Source organism: Ambystoma mexicanum, chromosome 5q (assembly GCF_040938575.1).
Source record: "Ambystoma mexicanum isolate Mex_15411 chromosome 5q, UKY_AmexF1_1, whole genome shotgun sequence".
Taxonomy (NCBI): domain Eukaryota; kingdom Metazoa; phylum Chordata; class Amphibia; order Caudata; family Ambystomatidae; genus Ambystoma; species Ambystoma mexicanum.
This window is the reverse complement of record NC_090933.1, coordinates 926,384,745-926,408,685: the sequence shown is the minus strand read 5'-3', so window position 1 is coordinate 926,408,685 and position 23,941 is coordinate 926,384,745. Positions and strand designations below refer to the sequence as shown.

Below are 23,941 nucleotides of genomic sequence, written 5' to 3'. Positions count from 1 at the left end.
CAGATCCCCTCCTCCAACAGGGGATTCGCATTCTGTTGGAGAAAGGTGCAATAGAGCTGGTACCTGTGGCAGAGAAAAATCAGGGTTTCTACTCTTCCCTACTTCCTAATTCCCAAGAAGGACGGAGGAGTGAGACCCATATTGGACTTGAGATGCTTGGAACAAGTTCCTCAGGAAGGACAAGTTCAAGATGGTAACTGTTTTGCAGATCCTTCAGGCCCTTCGACTCCAGGTTTGGTTGGTGTCATTGGACCTTCAGGGTGCTTACTTTCATGTGCCCATCCATCAGAAGCACAGAAAGTACCTGAGGTTCACGGTTGCGGTTCTCATTATCAGTTTTGAGTTCTGCCATTCGGGCTCACCCTCACCTCGACGGTCTTCACCAAGCTTATGGCAGTTGTGGCAGCAAGTCTAAGGGGCGAGGGGATGCACATCTACCTTTACCTGGACAACTGGTTGATCAGAGCTTGTTCTCCGGACAGGCGAAGAGTCCTCTCAGTCCCATATGCCACTTTCTCCACGAGCTGGGCTTCTCCCTGAACTTTACACTTTCACAGAAGTTTCAATTTATTGGAGCAGTCCTGGACTCAGCCTCGGAAAAGCTTTGCCACCCAAGTTAAGGGCTCAACATCTCTTGCAGATGGTCCAAAAATTTCAGAGTACCCAACCTCTCCCGGCCTATGACTTCCTAAGGTTCCTCAGCCTCATGGCATCCTGCTTTTTTCTGGTGCTAGAAGCCCGTCTGAGAATGCGATCCCTTCAGTGGGCTCTCAGATACCACAATTCTTCGGCAGAATGACGGACCTTCTCCAGGTCCCGACAACGGTCGCTCCGGATCTCCTGTGGTGGGCCAGCCGAGAGAATGTGGTGAGAGGAGAACCCTTTTGGCAACCATGGCCTGAGATGACAGTTGTCAGTTGTGACAGACTCCTCCCTCACAGGAGGGGGATCGCACATGAAAGATCTTTCTGTAAGCGGACACTGGTCACAGTCAGAGTCTAGACTATATATCAACCTTTTTTTTATTTATTTTTTTATTTACTTGATTCAATTTACAATAGAAATTTCTACAAGATAATAAATATTTTTTTCCCCTCCTTCCGAATTGTCCATTCCAGCCTATGAAATACAACGGGAGAATGTCCTCCTCTGACAAACAATAAGCAGAGAAACGAGAGAAAGAGTGTATAACGGTGCAGAGGGAACAACACGATAATGAAAGTTGGCCTTCCAGCCCAACACCAGACTAATTTATGGCTTAATATATTATAAGAGGATTTCCCCCTTAATTCATTCTTGAAGTTCTAATTTCAAGTTTGTGAGGAATTGTGCAACCGCTATAACATGGGAGGTGTTGTCTCCCTCTATGAATTTATTCCACCAGTCCTCTTCACCACATGTTGTCGACTCTTTAAATATATGGCCAAAGTGTCTATCTCTCCAATCCCTCAGATTTGTGCATGTCAACAACAAATGCCTCAATGATTCAATTTCGTCTGGCTTTTTGCAAAAGCGACAACCATTTTCCAATGAGATCTTTCAACCTTTTAGAGCTGAGGGCAATGGGACTAGCTCTGAAGGCCTTTCTGCCCTCAATACGGGGGAAAGGTGTCCTGATAATGAAGGACAACACAGTGGCCATGTACTACATCAGCAAGAGAGGGGCTGTATAGGGTCAATGCACCTGTGCATAAAGGCTGTGCAGCTCTGCTTCTGGACACTCTTATGGCAGTTCATCTAGTGATCAACCTACTTTGAGATACATGCAGGATTCGTTGTGGTAGAGCCCAAGGGTGTCCTTTTGGTTCTGTCATTGGTTGGTTTTCCTTTTAGAGGAATGGGTTCAGTCGTGCCAAGTTTACTGCAGTAGAGCAGAGACTGAGCTTCACATTATTTATAATCTGTACACCAGCATGCTACTTCTTTGAGAAGAGGTATATGTGTTTTCTCCCAAGTGATGTTAAAAATTGATTTATTTAACAAGCAGAATGGAGGACGTCAGCGAGTTTGTCTTAGCTTGTTCTATAAGTGTTGTCTGTTTCTTTGAAGTGTGCACTCTAATTGAAGTACTTACAGCATTGTTTGCCTAATTTTCTCTTGAGGGCCACTGGACCAGATTAATTATGAATATTTCATGCAGGTTGAAATGGGTTTTGCTGCTTTAAACACCTTGCAGATTAGCTGAACCGACGTGTAGCAATTGTTCCCATTCAGAGTGCTTACACTGCCTCCCTCCTGTAAGATGTATGGTTATATATGCTCTATGTTTCTATTTAAAAGACTGATTCCATGCATTTCACAGGACAACTCTGGCATTCTTGCCAGACTAAGGGTAAAAATAAAGCATTGTGGGGTCATTCCAAGTGCAGTTGTGCAGCAAAACATGAATGCTAATAGACTTGTTACTACTTTTACTGTACTGCCATACTTCAACTTTGAAGTTAAAGTGGAGAAGGACGGAGGAGTGCGACCCACTTCTCTTGTGGAATTACTACCTCTGGTACTATTGCTTCCTTACTGCCACTTGTAATCTGGTGGATTTACTCCCAGACCGAGTGGCAGTAATGGTAATCATTTGGAGGGAATTCCTGTGAAATTACTGTCAAACTGAACTCTTAATGAGGCGCAGAGTGTTAGGCAAGATTGTATGCAGTAACCCTGTGGAAGACTACACCAGTCTTGTCCTCTTGGGATTAGGTAACCCACCTATTGGTATAGGTCTGCACTACACAAGTTGGTAGAGTGACTGAGCAGCCAGACTTATCTCAAGAGGGGTAAATGTGAGCTGTAGCATTAAAATCCGTGTCCAAATAACACTTACACTCAAGGTTTTCTAGTAAAATAATAATCTATTTAACAGTCTGTTTTAAATAAGCCTTCTTTAAAAAGGGCAATGTGCAACAATACAAATACACTTCAAAATAGGTTCTCAGAATCAGGACAAATAAGTAGATACTCTTTAGAGATGCTTCATACACACTTCCTACACCCTGAGATGACTTCACTAATTAGGACAGTATTGGCATTTATATATAACATTTTGTACTTTGCAAATTCTGAAGTTGGTAAAGAGGAAATGTTAATTGAAGAAAACAGGTTAACAGGTTCACAGAGCATGTGAGCACTTTTAAATCCCCCAATGAAGTCTAGGTTAAACCTTTCCCTGCAATACTAGTTAAAAAACAATGTATCACCTATGAGGGACAGTTAGAACCAAAGTCAATGGGTAAGAAGAGTCTGCAGGGAGCCAGGACTGCCAAAGCCAATTTGAACAAAGTCTATGGAGCCGAGGCACTTCTTTCGATAGCACAAAGGTCTTGCACAAAGTTAGAAAGTTTGTAGAAAATCACTGTTGGGCCACAAGCTGTGAGGCTTGTGAAAGTCAGAGCTGAGATCAACTCTTCAAAGAGCAGCTACTGCAAGTCTCCAGTGAGATAATGCAAGCTACAGACAAGAGGTAAGTAACCCTTAGTTAACACAGTACCTTAGGTTTGAAGAAGATGATCCAGCTGGCTTCCGTTCTGGTTGCAGGGATGCAGATCCTGGATTTCTGGGCCTCAGCCGTGGGGACAAAAGGGAAGACGTCTGGAGGACTCCTGTACTGCAGTACGGAGGTCGGCGGCAGCTACTGGCTCTTTTCAATTCAGCGGCACTTTGCGGTTTCAGTTACCAGCAAATAGCACCACCGTGGATCTTGGACACTTGATGAGCTTCCTTCACTCCTTCAGTCCAGCACTCTGGTGAGGTGACTCTTGCTTGGGTCTTCCTGCTTTGGGGGGATCTTCCTGGAATTCTGGTCCGGCTTCAAGACGATGCACTCGGCTATGGGTTTCTCGACCCCTGGCACTCGGTTCCAGCAGCAGCAAAGAAGTACAGCCAGTTGGGAAAGGTATTCCAGCAAAGTTTGTCTTGGGGTTAGTTGGTCCCACCAACCCAAGGGAAGAAGTTGTCCGTTCCGGGGCTTCACTAGTCCATTTGGTATGGAGCTTCAGCACAGCAGCAGGGCTTCACTGGGCAGTTCAACGATCCAGGAGGATGCAGCAAGCTTCTCTTCACGATTCCTTCGCCGGATGTTTCGTCCAGTGGTCTACTCTGACTTCAGTCCAAGAAGCCTTACCTTTTATGCAGGTTTCTCCCATTCATGCACCGCGTAGCTGTCACTCACACAGCAGGGTGACTGTCCATCAGGACTTCAGGTTACCAAGGTGACTAAGGACCAGGGAGTTTCGGGCACCTCCCTTGCTTCCTGCCCTGCCAGACACACTGGAGCCAGAGGCGGGTTTCAGTACTGAAGCCTGCCAAAGGCAAAACGAACAAAAGGGTTAAACCTGGTTTGGCGCGCAGAGTAAAACCCAAGAAAGACTTCACAAACAAGAAATGGCGAAAAAAGACGACCAGGGCCATTTTGACACAATGGTCACCCATAGGTACTATACTGCAGCTCAGGATTCAGTCTGCGGTAAAGACGCACAGTGGTAGGAAAATTAAACCACTACCACCAGCCATTAAATGTAGTGAGGGTAACATAAAAAATGTTACATGAGTGAGTAGGAAAACGGGCTACTAAGTAACCCCCCAGCACTCCTCATAAAATCGGGTGTGCTGGACCTACATAGGAAAAAGGTAAGTAAAGTCAATTTCACTTTACTATTCTTGGGAACAGTATTTTATCCACGAAAAGGTACTTAAACCTTAAGAGAAATCCAAAGTAATTCTCTGTGACGCTGCAGTGAAAGTGCCGTGTGTCACCATACAAAAAGTAGATGCCTATGGAGTTTGTCAGACTCCAGTCCAAATCAGATTAAAAATACATGAGAAAGTGAAATAAAGGTCTCACTCACTCCAGGGTAGAAGTCCTAAAGTCCAGCAAAAGAGCTGGGGGTCTCTAAGGTTGAAGGGAATTAGCACAGAAATGAGAATTCTGCCTAATCTGTTTCTCCTCATGTAACTGTTGCATGTTTTAACCTCAGTGCATATGTTATTTTTTCGAGTGACAAGTCTCCTGTGAGAAAGTTGAAGAGAGGGGTGCCATTTGAGTTTTTTCTAGCAAGGCAGCAGCAGTGAGCTTTTAGAACGAGAATTAGAAACCCACCACAGCAAGAAGTGTACTACATAGGGTAGGTCCAGACACTGGGGTGTTCCAGCAATGCTGCTAAGAACCGGGCAGGATGGCCGTGCAGGACGGTTATGCCTACCAGTCTAAGGAAGGAAGCATCCTGTGAAGGTCACCCCTTGTCACTTGACGAGGATCCACAGGTTCTGGCTTTGGCAATGCTTGTTTATAGCTGCACTGCCCAATCATTCCTTTGTGGGGTTTTCAGACTCCTGTTCCAGTGCACGGCCTCCTAATTCGTTCCATACCCTCTCCTTGTATCCCGAAACACCCGCAACTCTCTGTTGGTAAGGCTCTGCACCATTCAAAATGACAGTAGCGCTGTCCGAACATCTGCCCAGCAAGATATTCCCTGACTTGAATTTGCATTGGTACCAGGCCACCTCCAGACACAGTGCCAGCCAGTTCAGACCCACTAAGCACTAATCCGTCGTCCATAGCAGATGTGGACCCCTTGCACACTGCCTTAAGGAGGCTCAGTTTCACTTCACTGAGGCCTAACCAGACCGAAACACGAGCCTGGGATTGCTGATGGTGCTGTAGTTGTTCAGAGGAGAATAACATAGCATTTTGGTGTGGACTGCACTTGGTGTGTGTGACCAGACTGATACGCAAATGGTCATTTCTCTTCTGTGAAGGGTGCAGTGAGCTTAAACGTAGTTGTAACCCTCCTGGGTGGAATATAATCCATAGAAGAGGTTATATGAGCCAAGTACGTTATCAGTAGAGGGGCTCTCACACCTTTGTAAATAAGTGCTATACCAACCACTGAAAATAAAATGCATGTTACTGCTGTGAAATATTTACTTTGGCGATGTCATGGTACCTTGAAACCTAAAGCTTAATATGACCTAATATGAAATGTGTGTTCATTCTATTTCTTTGATGGCAGATGAATAACACTGTGAAAACATGCAGAGAATGTATGTTGTGTTCCCAATGATTCTGTGATGCATTTTGTGTGGGTATATTTTGCTGTCTTCAATGATCGTGGCTGCTTCTCGGATTTCCTGAACTCAACCCTGTCACTGGAGGCTGTAATCTACCCATATGAACTCAACCCTGTCACTGGAGGCTGTAATCTACCCACATTTCTTGGAAGGATACCTCAGGGGTAAAGTGCTCACCTTGGAAGCAAGACGACACGGAGGAACACAGGTTCGATCCCCGGGTATGCGCTTAGAAACCTCTGGGTATTAAGCGTGTTATAAATAACCTATCATATCATGCTGTCTTGCTAGCTTTAGCTTAGATGCCCCATTTGTTTATCCGTGGGATGCTCATCCAGTCCTGTTTTATTTTTATTTTATTTTTTGCAATCTGCCTTTCTTATTAAGTCCCAGAAGGCACAAGGCAAAAAACTGGATGAGCATTGGGCATGTTGGCATGCATGGCTTGGTACACACCGGGTATCCACTCCTCCCATCTCCCACAAGTCACCTAACATTTGTGTCATTGTAAACGGACGCCCTTTAACTTTCACTTCTAATTAGTCCTGGAAATGGATTGGTCACATTTCAGAGGCTACTATTTTTTTCACGGCACTCACAGCATTGTATCAGAAAACGTCTTAAGGCAATACAACCCACATCCCAACATCAAGTCTAAGGTTACAATGGACCAGGGTTATAAGGGTAGGGGATTTGGTTGAGTTTTACGACCTCTTCATTTAAAAGTATGGAGCACTGTTCCTTGTCCAAGGAGAGTATTCAAGGTGGACGGCAGATACCTGAGCCGACAGTCTTGATCGGGTGGTAATGGCCAGTGGCCCAAGTTATATAATGGTGAGCCCCAGTGCCATTACCACCCACTCCGGCCCACCGGCTTGGGTGGTATTGCTATTAGCAGCCCAGGTTTCTAATTCGAAAATCCAGAGTGCTGATGGCAATTTCTTTCTTTTTAATGAATGGATGGGGACGCATGCTCACAGCGTCCCGTTCATTCAAACAAACATCTGACATGGCCACCATGCAAATGCCAGGCAGGGGTTCATGGAGGTCCACTCTTCCCTTTCCATTGCGGCGAGGAATGTGCCAATCCGTTAACTGGGGTTTTGAGGGGTTGGGGAAGAGTGAGAGAAGTGGGGGTGTGGGCAGAGTGGAGAGGAGGTGTGGGCAGTTCCCAGCTTGCTCGGAGCACGGCCTTGGATTGTGGGATTCAGCCAGGGATAGACTGGGCACTTAGCAGTTTGGGCATTCACCCACTGAGTCAGCCCCTTCAAAGGTGCCAGGTCTGCTTTGGTGTTAATTTTGGGCCTTCCTGTGTGTGGTCTCTGCCCTCACCCTTCAGTCTCAAGCCTCTGCCTCGTTGATTTAATAAAATAATCTTTTAAGAAAAGCTCATATTAGCATAACTAAAGGGCGTGTGAGGCTCTGAAGTGCACCTTCTTTCTACAGTCCTCTGGGCAAACACTATTTATCTCCATCTACATGGGTCTTGTAGCCATGCATGATTGATAGCTTACTGAGTTAGGTGCATGTTGTTCAGATCCATGCTTTCTCTGCAGAGAACCTGCTCGAGTTCAGGCAGGGCCAAATCATTTTTTCTGTTAAAATGTATCTCAGGAACATATCAGAAGACTGTTGGCGAGAATGAAGGGGTGGGGGGCTTTTGTCCATTTATGTCTGGTGGGACTGCCCAAGAACAAGACCCTTCTGGGAGCAAGTACGGACATAAGTAGCACAAGTTGCGGAGCAGGATTTTCTGCTGGACCCAGGGCTGGTGCTGCTGGGGATTCTGAGAGAAGGAATCTGCCCACTCTTTTCCAATGAGGGGGAAATAAATACAACTATGTTCTTGGCAGCTAAACTGGAGTTTATCCCGTGCCCAACACGTGGGTAAAGGAGACCCCCGACTACTGTATCCTGACTCATTATTTGTGGACCCTTCTTTCTTTCCTGTGAACCCTATTCCACACTTTGTATTTAACGTAAGGATTGGCAATAGGTTTTTCTTAGTATAGGCCCTTTTATTTGGCAAGAAGACGCCACTAGGACTGCCTTATTATTATTTGATTATTTGATGGTCGTAGCTTTCTCCCATCTTAGATTTAGGTTTAGATTAGGCGTTTTTCCAACCCACATATACAGTTTTATAAACACCCTTCAACTGTGATCACATGTGTCTGTCTTTACTGTTGCCACCATGAGTTCCTTACATATGGTGTCAGAAGTGTGATGGGACTCAATTGAAACTAATTGGGGAACCCTAAAATTTCAAAAACGTAGTCACATAGCCTCTAACCTTTCCATCGCCACTAAGGAATCAATAAGGCTTGATCTCTGTCCCTGCATGTAAGTTCAGGATAGACATCTTAGCAGGCGTTAATGATCCCGATTTCCGGGGAGATCTGAAGGTTCTCTTACAGAATCATGGTGACATCCCTTTGAGATGAGTCGGGGAGATCAAATTGCCCAGGGAATTTTGGAAAGAGCTCTATTTCCTCAGTTTAAAGAAAGTGAACCAGATAAAACAGAAAAATATAACCTAGGCTTTGGGGAAGCTGATAAATCTATGAACATCGAAGTGAAGGGAGAAGAACCCACCATTTATCCCGAACTAGCCTTCGCCCAACGAAATGATCCAGTTCTCGCTGAAGCATTTCTACAAGCAATTCTGGAAGCAGAGGGCTTAGAGAAGGGAAGTCCTTTTTTATTCTTAAAATAAAGATTGCTTTATAGAAGGGAGACATCTACACAAGGTTTAATAAAAACACAACTGCTAATACCCAAGAGTCACCGAAAGGTTGTACTGGAGATCGCGTATTCCCATCTCACGGAGGGACATTCAGGACGATCTAAATCCCAGGCGCATATTAGTGGGACGTTTTATTAGCCAGGTATCCACGCTGATAAAAAAAACCTACATTTAAACTTGCGAAATGTGCCAAAAGACCAGCACGCACATCCCATCACCTGCCCCTCTGAATCCCTTGCTGATCATAGAAGTCCCCTTTTCAAGAATAGGTACAGACATAATTGGGCCCCTAGAAACATCCAGTTCAGGCAATAAATATGTCCTTGTGATTGTAGATTATGCAACCCGATATGCCGAGGCATTCCCAATGCGAAATAATACCATGCAGCAGATCCTTAAACACCTGCTACCGTACATCTCCAGGCTCTGTTTTCCCAAGGAAATATTGCCAGACCAGGGTTCGAATTTTATGAGTAAGCTTATGGCCGAAGTCAAAGAGCTACTCCACATTACCACCTTGCAAACTTCTGTGTACCATCCCCACACCGATGGCCTAGTGGAAAGATCCTAAAGATAGGCTTAGCCTATCCTTACTTCTCATCTCCAGTATGGCTATCCAGTCTACATACTGTATTTCCTTTTTTCACTTTCAGTGGGTTCGTAATTAGCATTGCAATAGCGATGTCATACCCTTTCAAATATCTCTCACATTTATCCTTCCAGAACTTCAGACCCTTATGTAGGGAATTTGTCTCATTTTGTCTCATGTTATCAAAAGGGAGTGACCCATCCGAGGTGCTACATTTCCTAAAATGGGACATGGTTTTCCATGTTGCTATCGATTCCATGGACTGCAATCCCAGCTCGAATCGGACAGCACACATTGGTAGAGAGTTTGGCAGTCGCAAAACTTGCCTCCAGAATAGCCCTCCCCAACTTAGCACACACCTTCCAAGTAAGGTTCAACAGTGATTCTGCACCATATGTTACAATCTATACACCTTCTGCTTAAAGAACTTAAGCAAGGGGAGCGCAGAAAGCTCCACACCTCCTGTGTAGAACACATCCTTCAGCTCAGCTACCATTCTTCCCACTTTGACCCGCAGCATGCAGTGGTGTGCACTTTCATCCAGATTCCTATTAACTATGATGCCTAGATAGGTTATAAACTCCACTGTTTCCAGTCTTTCATCCTCCACCCTCCGTACCTGGGGGCCCTTGTTTTTCTTGCGGGCCGATGACATAATGAGATCCTTAGATTTTTTAACATTCACTCTCATGCATTCTCTTTCAGATATTTCTCAAAGGCACTCGGTATGCGCTGCAATCCGATCGGGTTTGGTCTATAAAGACCAACTCGTCGGCATACAGGACCCAAGGCAGTTCAATGGAATTCAGCTTTGGTGCGAAGGCTTGTATCCTTCTTTGAGACTCCCCCAGGTCGGACATGTAGAGATTAAATAGAATGGTGGCAAGGGAGCACCCTTGTATTTGTATTTGTATTTTATTGAATTTATATAGCCCTTTACTCCAAAGTGCTTTACATGAGTACAAGTAACATACAGCAAGCATAATATGACAATTGAATCACAACTCAAACAGTATAAGGAACAATTTACAATATTTCAGAGGTGGGGAGGGAGTAGGGAGGGGCAGAGATGTGCAAGGGAATAGTAGATGTTAGTGGAGGTACGAGTGGGAGTAAGAGGGAATGCAAGAGTGTGTGAGGAAGACGAGAGGAAAAAATAAGACTAAAAGAGAGCAGGGGGTAGGGAGGAAGGAGGTAGCTAGGAAGGAGAGGGTAAGGAAGAGCAGGAGTAAGAGGTGAGAAGAGAGGGGTAGGGAGAAGGAGGGGAAACATAGGGTGTTAGGGAGGTGAGTGAAAGAGATAAGATTTTAGAGAAGAGCGAAAGGAAGGGTAGGAGGGAGAAGAGCGGATGTGTGAAGGGGGAGGCGGTTCCAGTGGATGGGAGCAAGGAGTTGGAAAGAGCGGGAGGGGGCGCAGGGTGGTGGTGGTGGTGGAGGAGGAGAGAGTAGGAAAAGATTAGCAGAGCAGAGAGAACGAGAAGGTGTATAGAAAGTAAGAAGGGAGGAGAGGTAGGTGGGGGCAAGACCATAGAGGGATTTGAAGACAACACAGAGGAACTTGAATTTGAACTGGGAGTGAAAAGAGAGCCAACCTAGAGAGGTGAGAGAAGAGGAGATGGAATCAAGAGGTGAGAGAAGGCCTAGGGAGCGGATGGCAGAGTGGCAGATAGATTTGAGAGGGGAGCAATGAGAGGAGGGGAGTCAAGAGAAGGGAGGAACAGTAGAAGAGTCTGGAGAAGATGAGGGAGGTAATTAAAAGTTTAGTAGCGTGAAAGGTGAGGAGGGGTCGAATTTTACGAATGTTATAGAGGTGAAAGCGACAGGACTTGGCAGTAAGAGAAATGTGGTGAGATAGATAGAGAGAGGTGAGGGTCAATATGAAGACCAAGGTTACGTACGGGCATGGGGAGAGAAGAAGAGCTGGGAGGGGGGGGGAAGAGAATGAAAGGGGGAGGGGAGGGAGGGAAGAAAAGGAGTTCCATTTTTTCAGCATTAAGGGTAAGGAATGTTTCAGCCCTCGATAGGTGTATATTTTCCTAGATAGCATCCCTTCTGCTGACAGCCTAACCTGGACAGATGTACCCGAGTATAGTGCTTTGATTGCCTTGATCAGGTCATGGGGGCAATTCCATTCCACCAATTTGGCCCATAGCCTTTCCCTACTGACTCCGTCAAAAGCCTGCTCAAGTTCCATGAAAGACAGGTAGGTATTTATCCTGGGTTCCATGGACCTCTGCTTCAGAAGATTCAGCAGAAGGAGTTACCGACTCCCTTCACAAAACCTGTCTGTCTAGGGTCGAGCCTGCCCAAGTCCACCGCCAAAGCGTGTAGATCTGAGGCAAAAGGTTTGCCCAGAGTATCCAGAAGGGTTATCAGTCTGTAATTTTTCAGATCTCCCCGATCGCCCTTCTTGAAAATTGTGACCAAGATCGCCTACCTCCATGCAGTAGGAATCTGTTTTGTCAACATAACCTGGTTAAACAGCTTAAACACAAAATCCCCCCATCCTCCCATGGGTCAGCATTTCCCTTCAACATATGGTTGGCTAGGCCATCTGGACCTGCCGCCATCGATGAGTTGAATTTCTTTATCATTCTTGCAACTTCTTTATCAAGCTCAAAAAAACACCTTCAAATTATATTTATTTACAACTTCTTCTCCCAATGTAAACCATTTTCAATAGTGGACCACCTATCTTTCCTCTTACACTTGGCCTACCATATGTGTGGGCTGGAAACTTCCCCCATTATTAATAAGTTCCCATACATTGTCAGTATTGTTTTGACAGATTACACTTAACATTAGTTCTGCATCTTGTTGTAACCTTGCAGCTTTGTAGGCTCTCAACCAGTTGCAATAACTCTGCTTTCTTACTTTTTTTGTTATAGTAGTTGGATCGTTTCGGGGCATTTGAGTTTCCTGATGTCCGCTCTAAATGCTCTCCTCGCTAATTCTACCTTGTGATTATATGCGTGAGCAGGTGCAAAGTTACTCTTACCCCTCTGCACTAACTCTTCCCTATATGCCTTGAGGATCCAGGGACATCAGCTGATTTAATTTGCAACCTGTTTTCCCCCAGGACAGCTCAACTGCATTAGAGACGATCATATTTCTGGAATGTTGAGCCACTGTCCAACTTATTGATAGGAGAACGTGGTCACTTGTCTACATCTTTATAATCTCAAATTTCCTGACAGCCTGTGAGACATTTGCTTAGACAAAAGTATGGTCCAGACAGGCCTTCTGCATTCTTCTAGACCATGTACATTGTCCAGGGATATTCCCCAAAGTTTGGTCATTTAGCACAGACAGGTTGCGGCTCTTACCTCATTCAAGCAAACCAGGGCCCTATTTTCCAATAATGAGTTGCTAAGTAGCTCGCCCTCACTATTCAAGAAGTACATGTTGAAGTCACTGCATAAGATAGTATGGGGGTTCTCCCACACAATAAGAGCTTCTTCCAGCAGTGATATTATTGAGTTAGTACAAATATCGGTTTGCCACATGTTCACACTCCAGTATACATTCAGGAGGAAGATTGTAATTTTCCTGCTATTGTCCAAGTTACGACGACCCATCCTCAACATCTGGACAAACAGATTGGGTTGGTATATTTCTTCCATGGCCATGTCTTTATTGATTTTGATTAATGATAAGAGTCCTGAGTATGGTCTCCCGTTCTGTCCTTTATGGGCTTTATGGGCTTGATTTAGATGCACCTCATATCCTTCACGTATGGGTTTGGACCGCAGCCATGTTTCTTGCAAACAAATGTCAAAGCGATTCAAGCCTGAGAATTTTATTTGAGAAGAGCTCCTTAAAGCCTCTTATGTTACAGGAGCCAATATGGAGTACCTCCTTTTCCTTCTTTATGTGGCTCTATCGTTGACACAGTTCAGCTAGGGCCTCCGCTAGCCATGACCAATTCGGGAGCTGTTCACTTTCTTGCCTAGGCTCATGCTGGCTAGTTTTGTTTTGTGTACTTATTGGTCGGTTCTCATTACATGGGCCTGTTACCTAGTCGGACCGAATGGCCTACTGCATTTTCTTGTTGTATTTTGCAAATCTTGAAGTACTACTAATGATTTTGAAATTGATGGTATCCACATGCAAGACATAACATCTGACATTGCTGCCAATTCCATTTTAAAATGAATATTCTGAACTGCTCCCACATCTCTATACTAGCCCATGCTCCACCATTTATATTGCAAATATTCGTGCCCTTTTGTTACCTGGGTTGGTGTAAGAGATTAAGACAATTACTGTTTTATACTGGAAAGATACGAGAGCAACATGTACCAGAATTTCAGCAAAAAAAGCGACAGTGCAGGTCTCGATTTATTGGCTGCAATCTGACAAAGGTATACAGTATCGAACCATTTGATGTGTGCGTGTGTGTATTTCTGAGGCTTGTAACACCTTAGATTCACATGCCTTGCATAGGCTGCCATCTGTGTTTTTTGGTTTATTACATTTCGTTTTTTTTATTTTTTTAAAGTGGTCGACCTAAGGATATTTTTTCAAATAAGTGATGATTTTGTAGAAATTGATGCATGACTACTGTATTGGTTGAGGTTTGTATATGAGCACTGGTTCCCATCCCCTTTTCCTGCCTCTTAGCCATACCAAAATAGGTGGTATACAAACCTACCCTACTTGTGCCCATGGTTGCGCCAACCTTCTCGGGTCGATTTAGTTTTTTTTATTTTAGCATTTATTTTAGCATTGGTTGCTCGCATTCAGGCATGGCATAGTAGGAAAAAAAAGAGTGATTCAACACCATTGTACCGCCTTTTCGAGACTGTAATTCTCTGCTGAATTTTGACTTTGAATAAGCGGACTTCGAGTTACCACATCAACACTGTTCGGACCCAGCAGCCAATGAGGTGTAGCAAGTGGGGAGGGACATTATTTCTTTTTTCCTCCATGTGGCACTAGAGCGCCTCTAAATACATAACAGGCTGCACTCGATTTGGGACCCACTCATGGCAGACTGTGATGAAATAAAGACTGCTCTGTAGGAGTACAGAAATCAGTAATGTCTAAAGCACCTACTCAGCACCTCACTAATACCAAACCAGAAGTGATCCCAATCATAACGGACACAGCCTGACGGATATACCACCTTCGCCTCTTTGGGTAACATGAGCTGTGGGCAGGCTGTACTGTTCAGGAGGGGTAAGAGCTGTCACTGATGCAACATGTAGGGCGGCAGAAGGGAAATGGCGGGCTTCTTGTACATCCTCTGACAAACTGGCCTGCCACCTGCTCCAAAGGCAATACCGGCTCCTTGTCCAAACTAAGAGAGGGCCCACATCCAAGCCTGCGTTTCTGCGGCATCTAACAACTCGGCCGAACTATTTGAAATCTGCAAGGAGCTGGCCAGCCCTGCTGCAGTCTCTACCTTGACTGTTGCCTGCCAGGCCGTTTGCACAGCCCTTGTATCTCACTTCATCTAAAAAAACCAAGACATCCTGTCCACCCTCTCGCCCTCTCCTCCTCTTCCCCCTTCTCTATCCGCTACCTCAAGCCCTCCTTCAGCCTCCTCCTCCCTCTTTCTCTTCCTTTCCTCTGTTCTCCCCCGACGAGATTTCCAGACAAGTCCGATCTATGAAAGTCTCATCAAAACAGCTTCTTCCTTGTTCGTCCGAAACCATCAAGGACCACATTGACACCCTTGCTCCTGCTCTGGCCGACTTCTGCAACCTCTCGTTCACCTCTGGAGCCTTCCCCTCCCCTCTGAAACACTCTCTTGTGCACCCTCTTCTCAAGAAACCCACAGCCGACCCCTCATACCCGGCTAACTATCGCCCTATCTCCATCACTCCCGTCCTGGGCAAACTCATGGAAAAGCTGGCATCTGCCAGCTTAATCTTCACACCGATTCTGTTGATGGTCTCCATGACCATCATTCTGGCTTCAGAGCTGCCAGAAACATGTAAACTGCTCTCCTGAATGTCCGTGAAGACCTGCTCTCCAACCTCGATTCTAACATCCCTTCTGTCCTCATCATACTCAATCTCTCTTCTGCCTTTGACATGGTCAACCATTCCATCCTGTTCAACTGTCTCCGTGAAAACCTGCGTATCACTGATCAGGCCCTGGCCTGGCTGACCTCTTTCCTCTCTGATCGACCCTTCCAGGACCAACCTGGATCCTTCCTTTCCTCTCACTTTCTACCTGTGGTGTTTCCCAGGGGTTTAACATCTCGCCCTCGCTTATCAACGAACACCTTGCACCCCTTTGCTACCGCATTGCCCTGCTCTGCTCCAACTTTCAGTGTTATGCGGATGACACACCAGGAATGGTGGGCTGCCAGTGACCTCTGCTTTAATGCCAGTAAGATGGAGATTCTCCTCATCGGCACACCTGCACCCTCCATTCCTGTCACTCTCTGGCCAGCTTCCCTTGGCCCTCTTCCTGCTCCCACCTGTGAGGCTAAGAACCTCAAGGTCATCTTCGATTCCACACTCTCCTTTTCTCCTCACATCTCTGACGTCTGTAAGAAGTCAAACTACCAACTGCACCTCCTCAGAGGTATTCTTCCTTTCCTCTCCTTCCCCCAGAAGCCCAGTGCCTCTTGAGCTCTGGTTCTCTCTAGGCTGGACTACTGCAGCAGCCTCTTTTTAAATCTGCCTGCTTCTCTCCGCGAGACTTGTTCTTGGCCTCAAGCACTGGGATCATATCTCTCCAGCCCTGAAATCTCTTAATTGACTCCCAGTGGCTACAAGGATTAGATTCAAGACCATTTGCATTGTCCACAAGGATTTCTGGGCCCTGGGTCCACTATACCTTCAACTCTCCCTCTGTAAATACCTTCCTACGTGAGCTATTTGCTCCTCCACCTCCAACTCCCTCAGGGTCTGTTGCTTCTCCAAGCAACAAGTTGGTGACAGATCTCTTTCCTTGGCTGGGGCCTCCCTCTCAAACAGCCTCCCTGCCTCTCTGAAACTTGAGGAGAACCATCTCATGTTCCGGAAGCACCTCATCCTTCCTCTTTGCTTCTGCCTTCACTCTTCCTCTCCCATGCTGATCTGTCTGCTTCGGCACCTGGTTAACCTCTGATTTTCAGGCCTGGTCCCTGCCCACCCAGCCACACACATGCACTGCCTTCTGGCAACCCTTGCACTTGGGTCTGTATCTGTAACCCCACAGTCCCCTTACCTGCACTTATCAGACACCCCCTGTCTGCGCTTTAACCTTGCACTTGCCACCCTGCTGGCTGTGCTACCAATAGTTGGTGTTGTTTTCCCTTGCTCAGCACTTTCCACTCCTCACCTCTCCCTTGCACTCCTCCCCCCCTTCCCACTCCCCTGCACTTGCACGTTCTCAATGTCACTGAGCCTAGTAAGATTGTTGTTTTGTCCTTCCCTATTCTGCTCCCTTGCCTGGTCGCGCTCGGAAACACTTGTGCATGAGCGCGATACAAATAAAATATAGCATAACATAAACCACAGTCGTACAGGGTACTAAAATTAAAAGAATGTCCAACCAAGGTTCTATGAACAGGATTTTTAATAACACAAACACAACTAATAAAAACATCACTGACCCATCCCTGTAAGGGAAAACGGAGAGAAAGCAAACTTCAAACTAAAGGGCCACTTTGGTTATGTAGACCGGGATGCTCGGGCATAGATTTCAGCAGCAATGTCAAAGTTTGTTTGTCTCTCAAAAGGTAGATAATGGGATCTTTACGTCACTAGGGTCCTTGAAGGCCGACCCGAGAGACAGGTCATGGAAGGAGTAAAGCATATTCACACACAAATTGCTAACCCTGATCCTAATTGAGATCTGAATAGTTGTGCAAGATTGCTGCTTCCACCATTTGACCCTATTCATAAATGTTCACTCAAACCCCTAACGTGCAAAGGGTATTTTCTAGTGTTGTTTACATCACCGAGAAGGGTAAGCAAACTGCAAACTTTGTCTGTATCAAACCTTTTGCCACCATTCACAAGAACAAGGTGGTGTTCAGAACACACCCATGCTTCTCTCCAAATGCATATCCAAATCTTATGCAAACTAATCCTTTCTTGTAAACCCCATAGTAGCGACACCACATACACTAGCTGTAAGACTCATTGTAATGTTCTATGTGGATAGAACAAAAATACGAAAAACAGGCCAGTTTTTCATTTCCTTTAAAACCGGACAGGAGGGCAGTCCTGTCACTAAAACGGATATGCGTGATTTTTTAGAAAATATTTTACCTAATGAAAGAGTGACTGACTTTATTTAACCAAAAAACGAGAATTACTTTTTACTTGTTCTACATTTATTTTTATAATGCAGGGGGAACCCCTCTACCCCCTCCCCCCTTCCCTGCGAAGCCCTCCCTCACCCCTCCCTACCCTAACTGATATCCTTACCTCTCTCGAATGAGTCAAGAAATACGGCAAAATCTTGTTTTCTGTGATGCCACCTGCACACTCGTCAGTGATGCTTACTGCTCTCTAACACCCACAACTATGTTTAATCTGTCACAGTACTATGCTCTCATATTTCTAAGGACGTAGGCACTGAATGGCACTATGAGTACTTGCGTGCATAGGTTAGGGATAGTATGACCGGAAAACTCCTCTTGACGCCTACTTCTAATTTGAAAGTATACAACTTGTAATACTCGCAGTGTAACATTGGCTGGTGGTATATTCACAGCATGTGATTCTAAACAGATACACGTACAAGAAATACTATTACTAGGTAATTTAAGTTTGCCATGCATGCCCTTTTTTAAACAAAGCATTAGTTATCACTTATGGAAAGGCAACTTCTACTAACTCTGTAAACCTTTACTAGAACATTGATGTGTGCTACTTCATTTTTAAATCGTATCTGGTGGTGTCAGTTAATTGTAGTTTGATGGACTTCGTATTGGGGAAATACTTTGTTTGGACTAAGTGTTTGAACCTTGGCACTGACGTTCCCAACATATGTAAATGTTATAGGTAGTAACAACAAGCACTCGCGTTTGTACTGTTTTTCCTTGATTGCCTCTTTTTCTTGTGTCTATTTGTGTATGCTTTTCCAAGTATATTATAAGTGCTTCCTTACATTCAGAGCATATTGATTTTTAGCTTGTTTGTGTATCTGCAGAGTTGGATTATGTTGGCTGCACAGACATGCTTTCTGTGCATAATGTGCTTATGCACTTTTGAAAGCATAAAACATCTGGATTGGGGATAGGACGAACATGTCGAACCCCTTTACTCCGCACCCAAAAATAGAGGGTTTTGGTCGTATTATTGCACTTTTTTGATGGTAATTGGGGAAGGGATATTAATTGGGAAGTGGGTGTGGCGGGTGCCCCGCCCCCCGCATTTATTTGTGCAAAAAAAGGAAGGGAAAAGGCGCATATGCTTTGAATTTCTGCTGTGTGGTCCAAGTGTGTATGCGTATTCCAAATGCGTGAGCTGTACATATGTGTGGGGGGGGTGGGCGAGGGTGTGTGTTGCGTATGGCTAGTAATTCTACTGTGTTCAAAACATGTTTGTATGTGCGCGCATATGCATATTATGTGCCTGTGAACCATGTTTGTGTGTTCTGTATTTAGTATATGTTTGACTTGTCGCGACACAGCCTTTGTTTTGTCTGTGCATATTTTGTTTGCTTGTATTCAGAGTGTATTGTAGGTCAGGTGCATACATTAAATTTAGGCGGGTTTGTGATCATGGCATGGTTTTAGTTATGTATACGTCATCTGCAAAGGCATATTATTAGTTGTTACTGTAGACCTAGAGCACAGGCCTGAAATGTTGGGATTTTGGGGATTTTAAAATGTAAAGTGAGTTTGGCTGATCCAATTTTTCAAGATGTTTATGATGCGCACCAGTTCGAGGTAAGGGCTAGTTGTGTGCTTAAAATGGAAGCAACCCATTTCAAAAGATGTACCTCAAAACTATTTTTTAGGGTCTTTGGAAAACGTAATGAAAGACTATGTTTCACTGTTTATTTCTTGTTAAAAAAGAAATCTATGAAATGTTACCAAAAGTAGGCACGAGTCTGGAGATGTGACCTGATTAGTTATTTGCCCTATTTGGTGAACTTTCATTGATGAGGCCAAAGGTTACAGAGTAAAGCATTTTCCTGTTTTCCAAATAAAATGTAATGCAACCTTCACTATAGCTATATTGCAGCATCGGCAATAGGGAGCCCATAGTTATTGTTAAGTTTAACTCCCCATTGCCAGGTGTGACGAATCCAGGGAATTCGGACCTTGTCCCCAAGCGGAAGCCACCCCCTTTGAACTAGGGAGGTGCACCTGCTACGCACACCCCTCCCTAAAGGACTGGGTAACCGGATCCCATTGGGGGTGGCCCTAAAACCCCCTCAGGGGACAGGAAATCTCCAAGTAAGTGTTTTATTCCACCTCCCTTTTCTTCGGAGTCCCAAAAATGTATTGGTTACATGGGGATTGAACAGAGCAGCAGTGTACATGGCCATTTAAGAGTGGATCGCTTGGTTTCGGATTCAAACTTGTTGCCGGCCTTTCATGGAGAGCGGAACCAATGGATTCTCCCCTTTCATTCCAGGGAGGAACATAAAGAACCCTGAACTTCAACATCATGCAAGAGAATCAGCCGGGGAGCGAGAAATGTTGGCTTGCGCAACTATATAGAGGGGGGAAGGGGGGAGTCCCTCCCTCTCAGATGGAACCTGGTGGAAGAACCATGTCGTCAAAGTGGTGGGCACAGGGTCAAGGAAACCCTCGGAACACTGCCGCTTGGCCAAAGTTGGGGAACCCAGAGAGCTTGGAGCCGCAGAAGGAAGCAAATCCAAGCCAGAAGCAGTGGGTCGGCATCCCACCTAAGAGACGCCAAAACCCTGTTGGTCCTGAATGGGAGAAACCGACGAAAGAGGCCCAACTGCACAGATTGAACCCAGGTCTGGAACATGGAACCGTCCAGAGATACTACAGCCCCTGACTAGCACCGCCGCTGGAAGGAAGGTATTCAGACTCATGCCAGGAGCGGGTGGAGAGCGGCGAGGCCACAGCATAGCCCATGCGGGGCTGAGAATCTGAATAGCAAACAAGGGGGCGAAGTTAATAAACCCTGTTGGGCTAAGAAAGCCCCTAACCCACATTGGGTTGAGAATCTCAATACTCCACAAAGGGGTGAAAGGACCTATAAACACAGTAGGGCTGATTAAGCCCCTACCCTATGCCGGACAGGGTCTGTACACCCCACAAAAGGGTGAACAAGTTGAAACGTGCAGTCGGTCTAAGAAAGCCGCAAGCCCACTCTGGGCTGCAAGTACAAATACCCCATGAGGGGGGTGAAGAAACTGCTACCAAAGGAAAGCTGAGCAGGCCTCTGACAGACGACCAACTGAGCGTCTCCCATGAGGGGGTGAGAAAAGCAATTTAACAAGGGAAACTGAAGTTCAGAGGCGCCTGGGCCAGGACAATAATCATTCCACAAGGCAATAAGAAGTCCCACACCTTGAGTGATGGTGAGCACGGAAGTTACCCCAAATTGCAGGATATTGCCACCGGGCATGAGAGCCGTACCTGGTATTGTGAATACAGACCAACCAATGTCAGGAGGACCTGTCGTTTACACAGAGGAGAATGCATCCTGACAGACGGGCTATGTGTGAAACTGTTTGAGCTTGCTAAAGAGACATTTTTGTTAAGAGGAACGAACACATGACCATTTCTTTCTTTTGTTTTTGAACTACAAGGACTGACCTACGGCCAGAAAAGACATTGATAACTCTTTGGACAGAGAGGAGGGGGGGGGGGGTCAGAGAAACAACCACCATTAATCCACCTCAAGGGAGAAACACCCCTATTCCAATTGAAGTTTATCTCATTTCTTACATAGTGGGAGGGCGGACGTTAGGGTAGTGTAGACTTGGACAGAGTTTCTTTGTATGACGTCCTGACGCGCGCTAGTTTATTATTTGTTAGAGTAGGGAACCCATCTTAGAAGTAGAGTTTAGAGGAGGCATTGTTTCTTTTAAGTAAAGAAACTTGTTTCAAACATGTCCTCTTGTCTGTCTTTTATGTATGACTTGCCACACAGGGTACTTTTTGAGAAGTTTGGTTCCATTCAACAGATCTTTACAAAAACGTTCCTAACAAAAAATAGATGTGACTGAATTGTTTTGAAAACTCCCATGAGCTCCTGCAAAAGCCATTTATTTTAAAGGAGCATATTGCAGCCTCCTAGGCTGTGCCTCGACCTGTGGATAGATGTTGGTGTAATATGCCCCCAAAATAGCAAATATGTTTTTTTTATGGGGTGGTGGCAGTGACCACTTCAGGCAACTTGGCAGCAGGGGGCATTGCCAATGCAAATGCCCTAAGCATATGGCTTGGTGATGCCCAAGGCAAAGTGGCTGCTGGCCTTGTCCAGTGACCAGTTTGGATGCCTTGGGTTAGGGGGTGGCGGGGTGTAGGTGTGTGTGTATGCAGGGCATGCCTTTGGCCTCTCCAAGTCCTTTGTAGGTGTCCAAGGCCTGAATGGACGCCATACCCTGGGGGCAAGGATGGCGAGGGGTCCCAGGGCATGCCCGAAGGGCATTTCCTTGGCAAAGTGACCATTCACCCTGTCCACTTGGGTTACCTTGGGGTTGGGGTAGGGAGTGACCCTGGGCATGTTCAAAGTGTATAGGGAGGTGGCAGTGCATTGGCCTTTGGGTGCCTTTAAGGTGCTGGAGACGGCACCAAAGGCCCAGCTCCCAATAGGAGCCATTGTTCACGGACTTGCACATTGGACACATTGGTTGGCTGAGGGAGCCCAGGACATGACTAAACGCCATCCCCTAGCCAAAGTGGCCTGTGAGCGTGGCCAAAGGCAAATTAGTGTTTTTTGTGCTGCATCCATAAAGGACCATTTAACACATTTTCATTGAATTATAATTTTTGAAGCTTACTTTACCCAAAAAGTCTCTTTAACCAAGTTTTCTTCACTAATCTGTTGTAGTGTGTGTGTGTTATGTTTAAAGTGGCTGTGACCATATTGGATGCATTGTATATAGTAATCAGTAGGATGCATATAGGGCTCCAATACCTTTTTTTTATTTTTTATTAGCGATTGAGGGGTGCGGATGGCGGGGAAGGTAGTAGACTGGCTAGTCAACAAAGGCCAGCAGTCTTTTTGTTAATTTCTTTAATGAGCCTTTGCAGTCTAAACATTTAACTGAAATAAACCATTATTCCCGCTAAGGAATTGTGTTTCAAGGACCCTCCTTCTCTTTACAATTCCTCTTCCCTGAGTTTAACATCCAGTTTTTTTATTTTATTTTTTATTATTGATTTATTTACAAAAAGAAAATGTACCTTGCAGATACATGAACCATCTCCATTATTGTTTGATAATTATTAAACTTACATATCAGCAGTTTCACTTATTATAGTACTAGGGAGTGAATAAAGATATTTATAAGTTGTAATAAAGTTGTAATATCTTTACTCCCTAGTAAACTTTCTTAGCTCAATGTATGCGTTTTATCACTTTGGTTCATCACTTTGTGGAGCCTGGAGTAGACTAGCATAATTTGTCTGTTATATCCTGTGCTACAGTATGAAACGCATTAGTTAAGCTCGTTAAATGTATTATTGCTTGATGCTCTCCCTGGAATGGATTATATTTTTTAAATCCTACATGGTTTGATTTTCTTTCTTTCCTTTGCAGTGCCATGGAAAGTCATTCCTTGCTAAACCCAAACTTGCAGCAAGGTGAAGGGGTTCTCTCTAGCTTTCGTACAACCTGGCAAGAGTTTGTCGAGGACCTGGGCTTCTGGAGGGTGCTGCTTCTAATAATCGTCATTGCCCTTCTTTCACTTGGCATTGCATACTATGTCAGTGGAGTCCTTCCTTTTGTGGAAAACCAACCTGAATTGGTGCATTAAAGCCAATGAATGGCTGGCTGTTCACTTTCTTTTTCATGACTAAGTGTGATATTTATTTTCTGCTTCAGTAGTTGTAGCTGTATAATATGCCGCTTTTATAGCAACAGTATTATGGTACATGTCACTGCGTAAGATGCAAAAAATCTTGTCTCCATTGTGTATCAGTAGCATCCTCTTTCATTGTAGATCTACGGTATAGTAGGATCGCTGGTTGCACATGTTTCTCTCAAAAATGCTATGCCATAGTTCTGAGGCATCTCATGAACTGCGATACAATAAAATGTCTACTTTAATAACAGTTTGGTGTAATTAATTACCACTTTGGTGTTCAGATGAAATGTTTGATAATGGGCACTGGTAAGAGTCGTTTTTGTTAATTTTACATATTGACATAGAATTACCTACAGTATCACGCAAACTGTAACACATTAATCTGTAATTACTGCTGATTACAATTCCAACTTAAAAGTCAGTGTTACGTGAGTTGTTTGTAATTGTTTGAAAAAATACAAAAATGTGTCCATTTTTGTTTGAATGTCCTACATGGTTCCATGTCATTTCCTCGTGGGATGTTTTTTTGCGGGGATTTTTACAGCGATTTTTTTAACGACCCCCCCTAACACCCCTTTTTTCTTTAATTTGTATTTATTCCCAAACACCCACACCCCATATATATAA

At 44.9% G+C, this 23,941-nt stretch overlaps 1 protein-coding gene across 1 annotated transcript in view; it reads left to right on the top strand.

Moving 5' to 3' along the window:
* ANKRD46 (ankyrin repeat domain 46) overlaps window positions 1–23,561 on the top strand; it is a 148,591-nt gene extending 125,030 nt beyond the window's left edge. The window contains exon 4 of the mRNA XM_069621439.1: window positions 23,047–23,561. Within this exon, the coding sequence (XP_069477540.1) occupies window positions 23,047–23,263 (217 nt within the window). The 3' untranslated portion in view covers window positions 23,264–23,561. The remainder of the gene's footprint in view (window positions 1–23,046) is intronic.
* The last annotated feature ends 380 nt before the right edge of the window (window positions 23,562–23,941 follow it).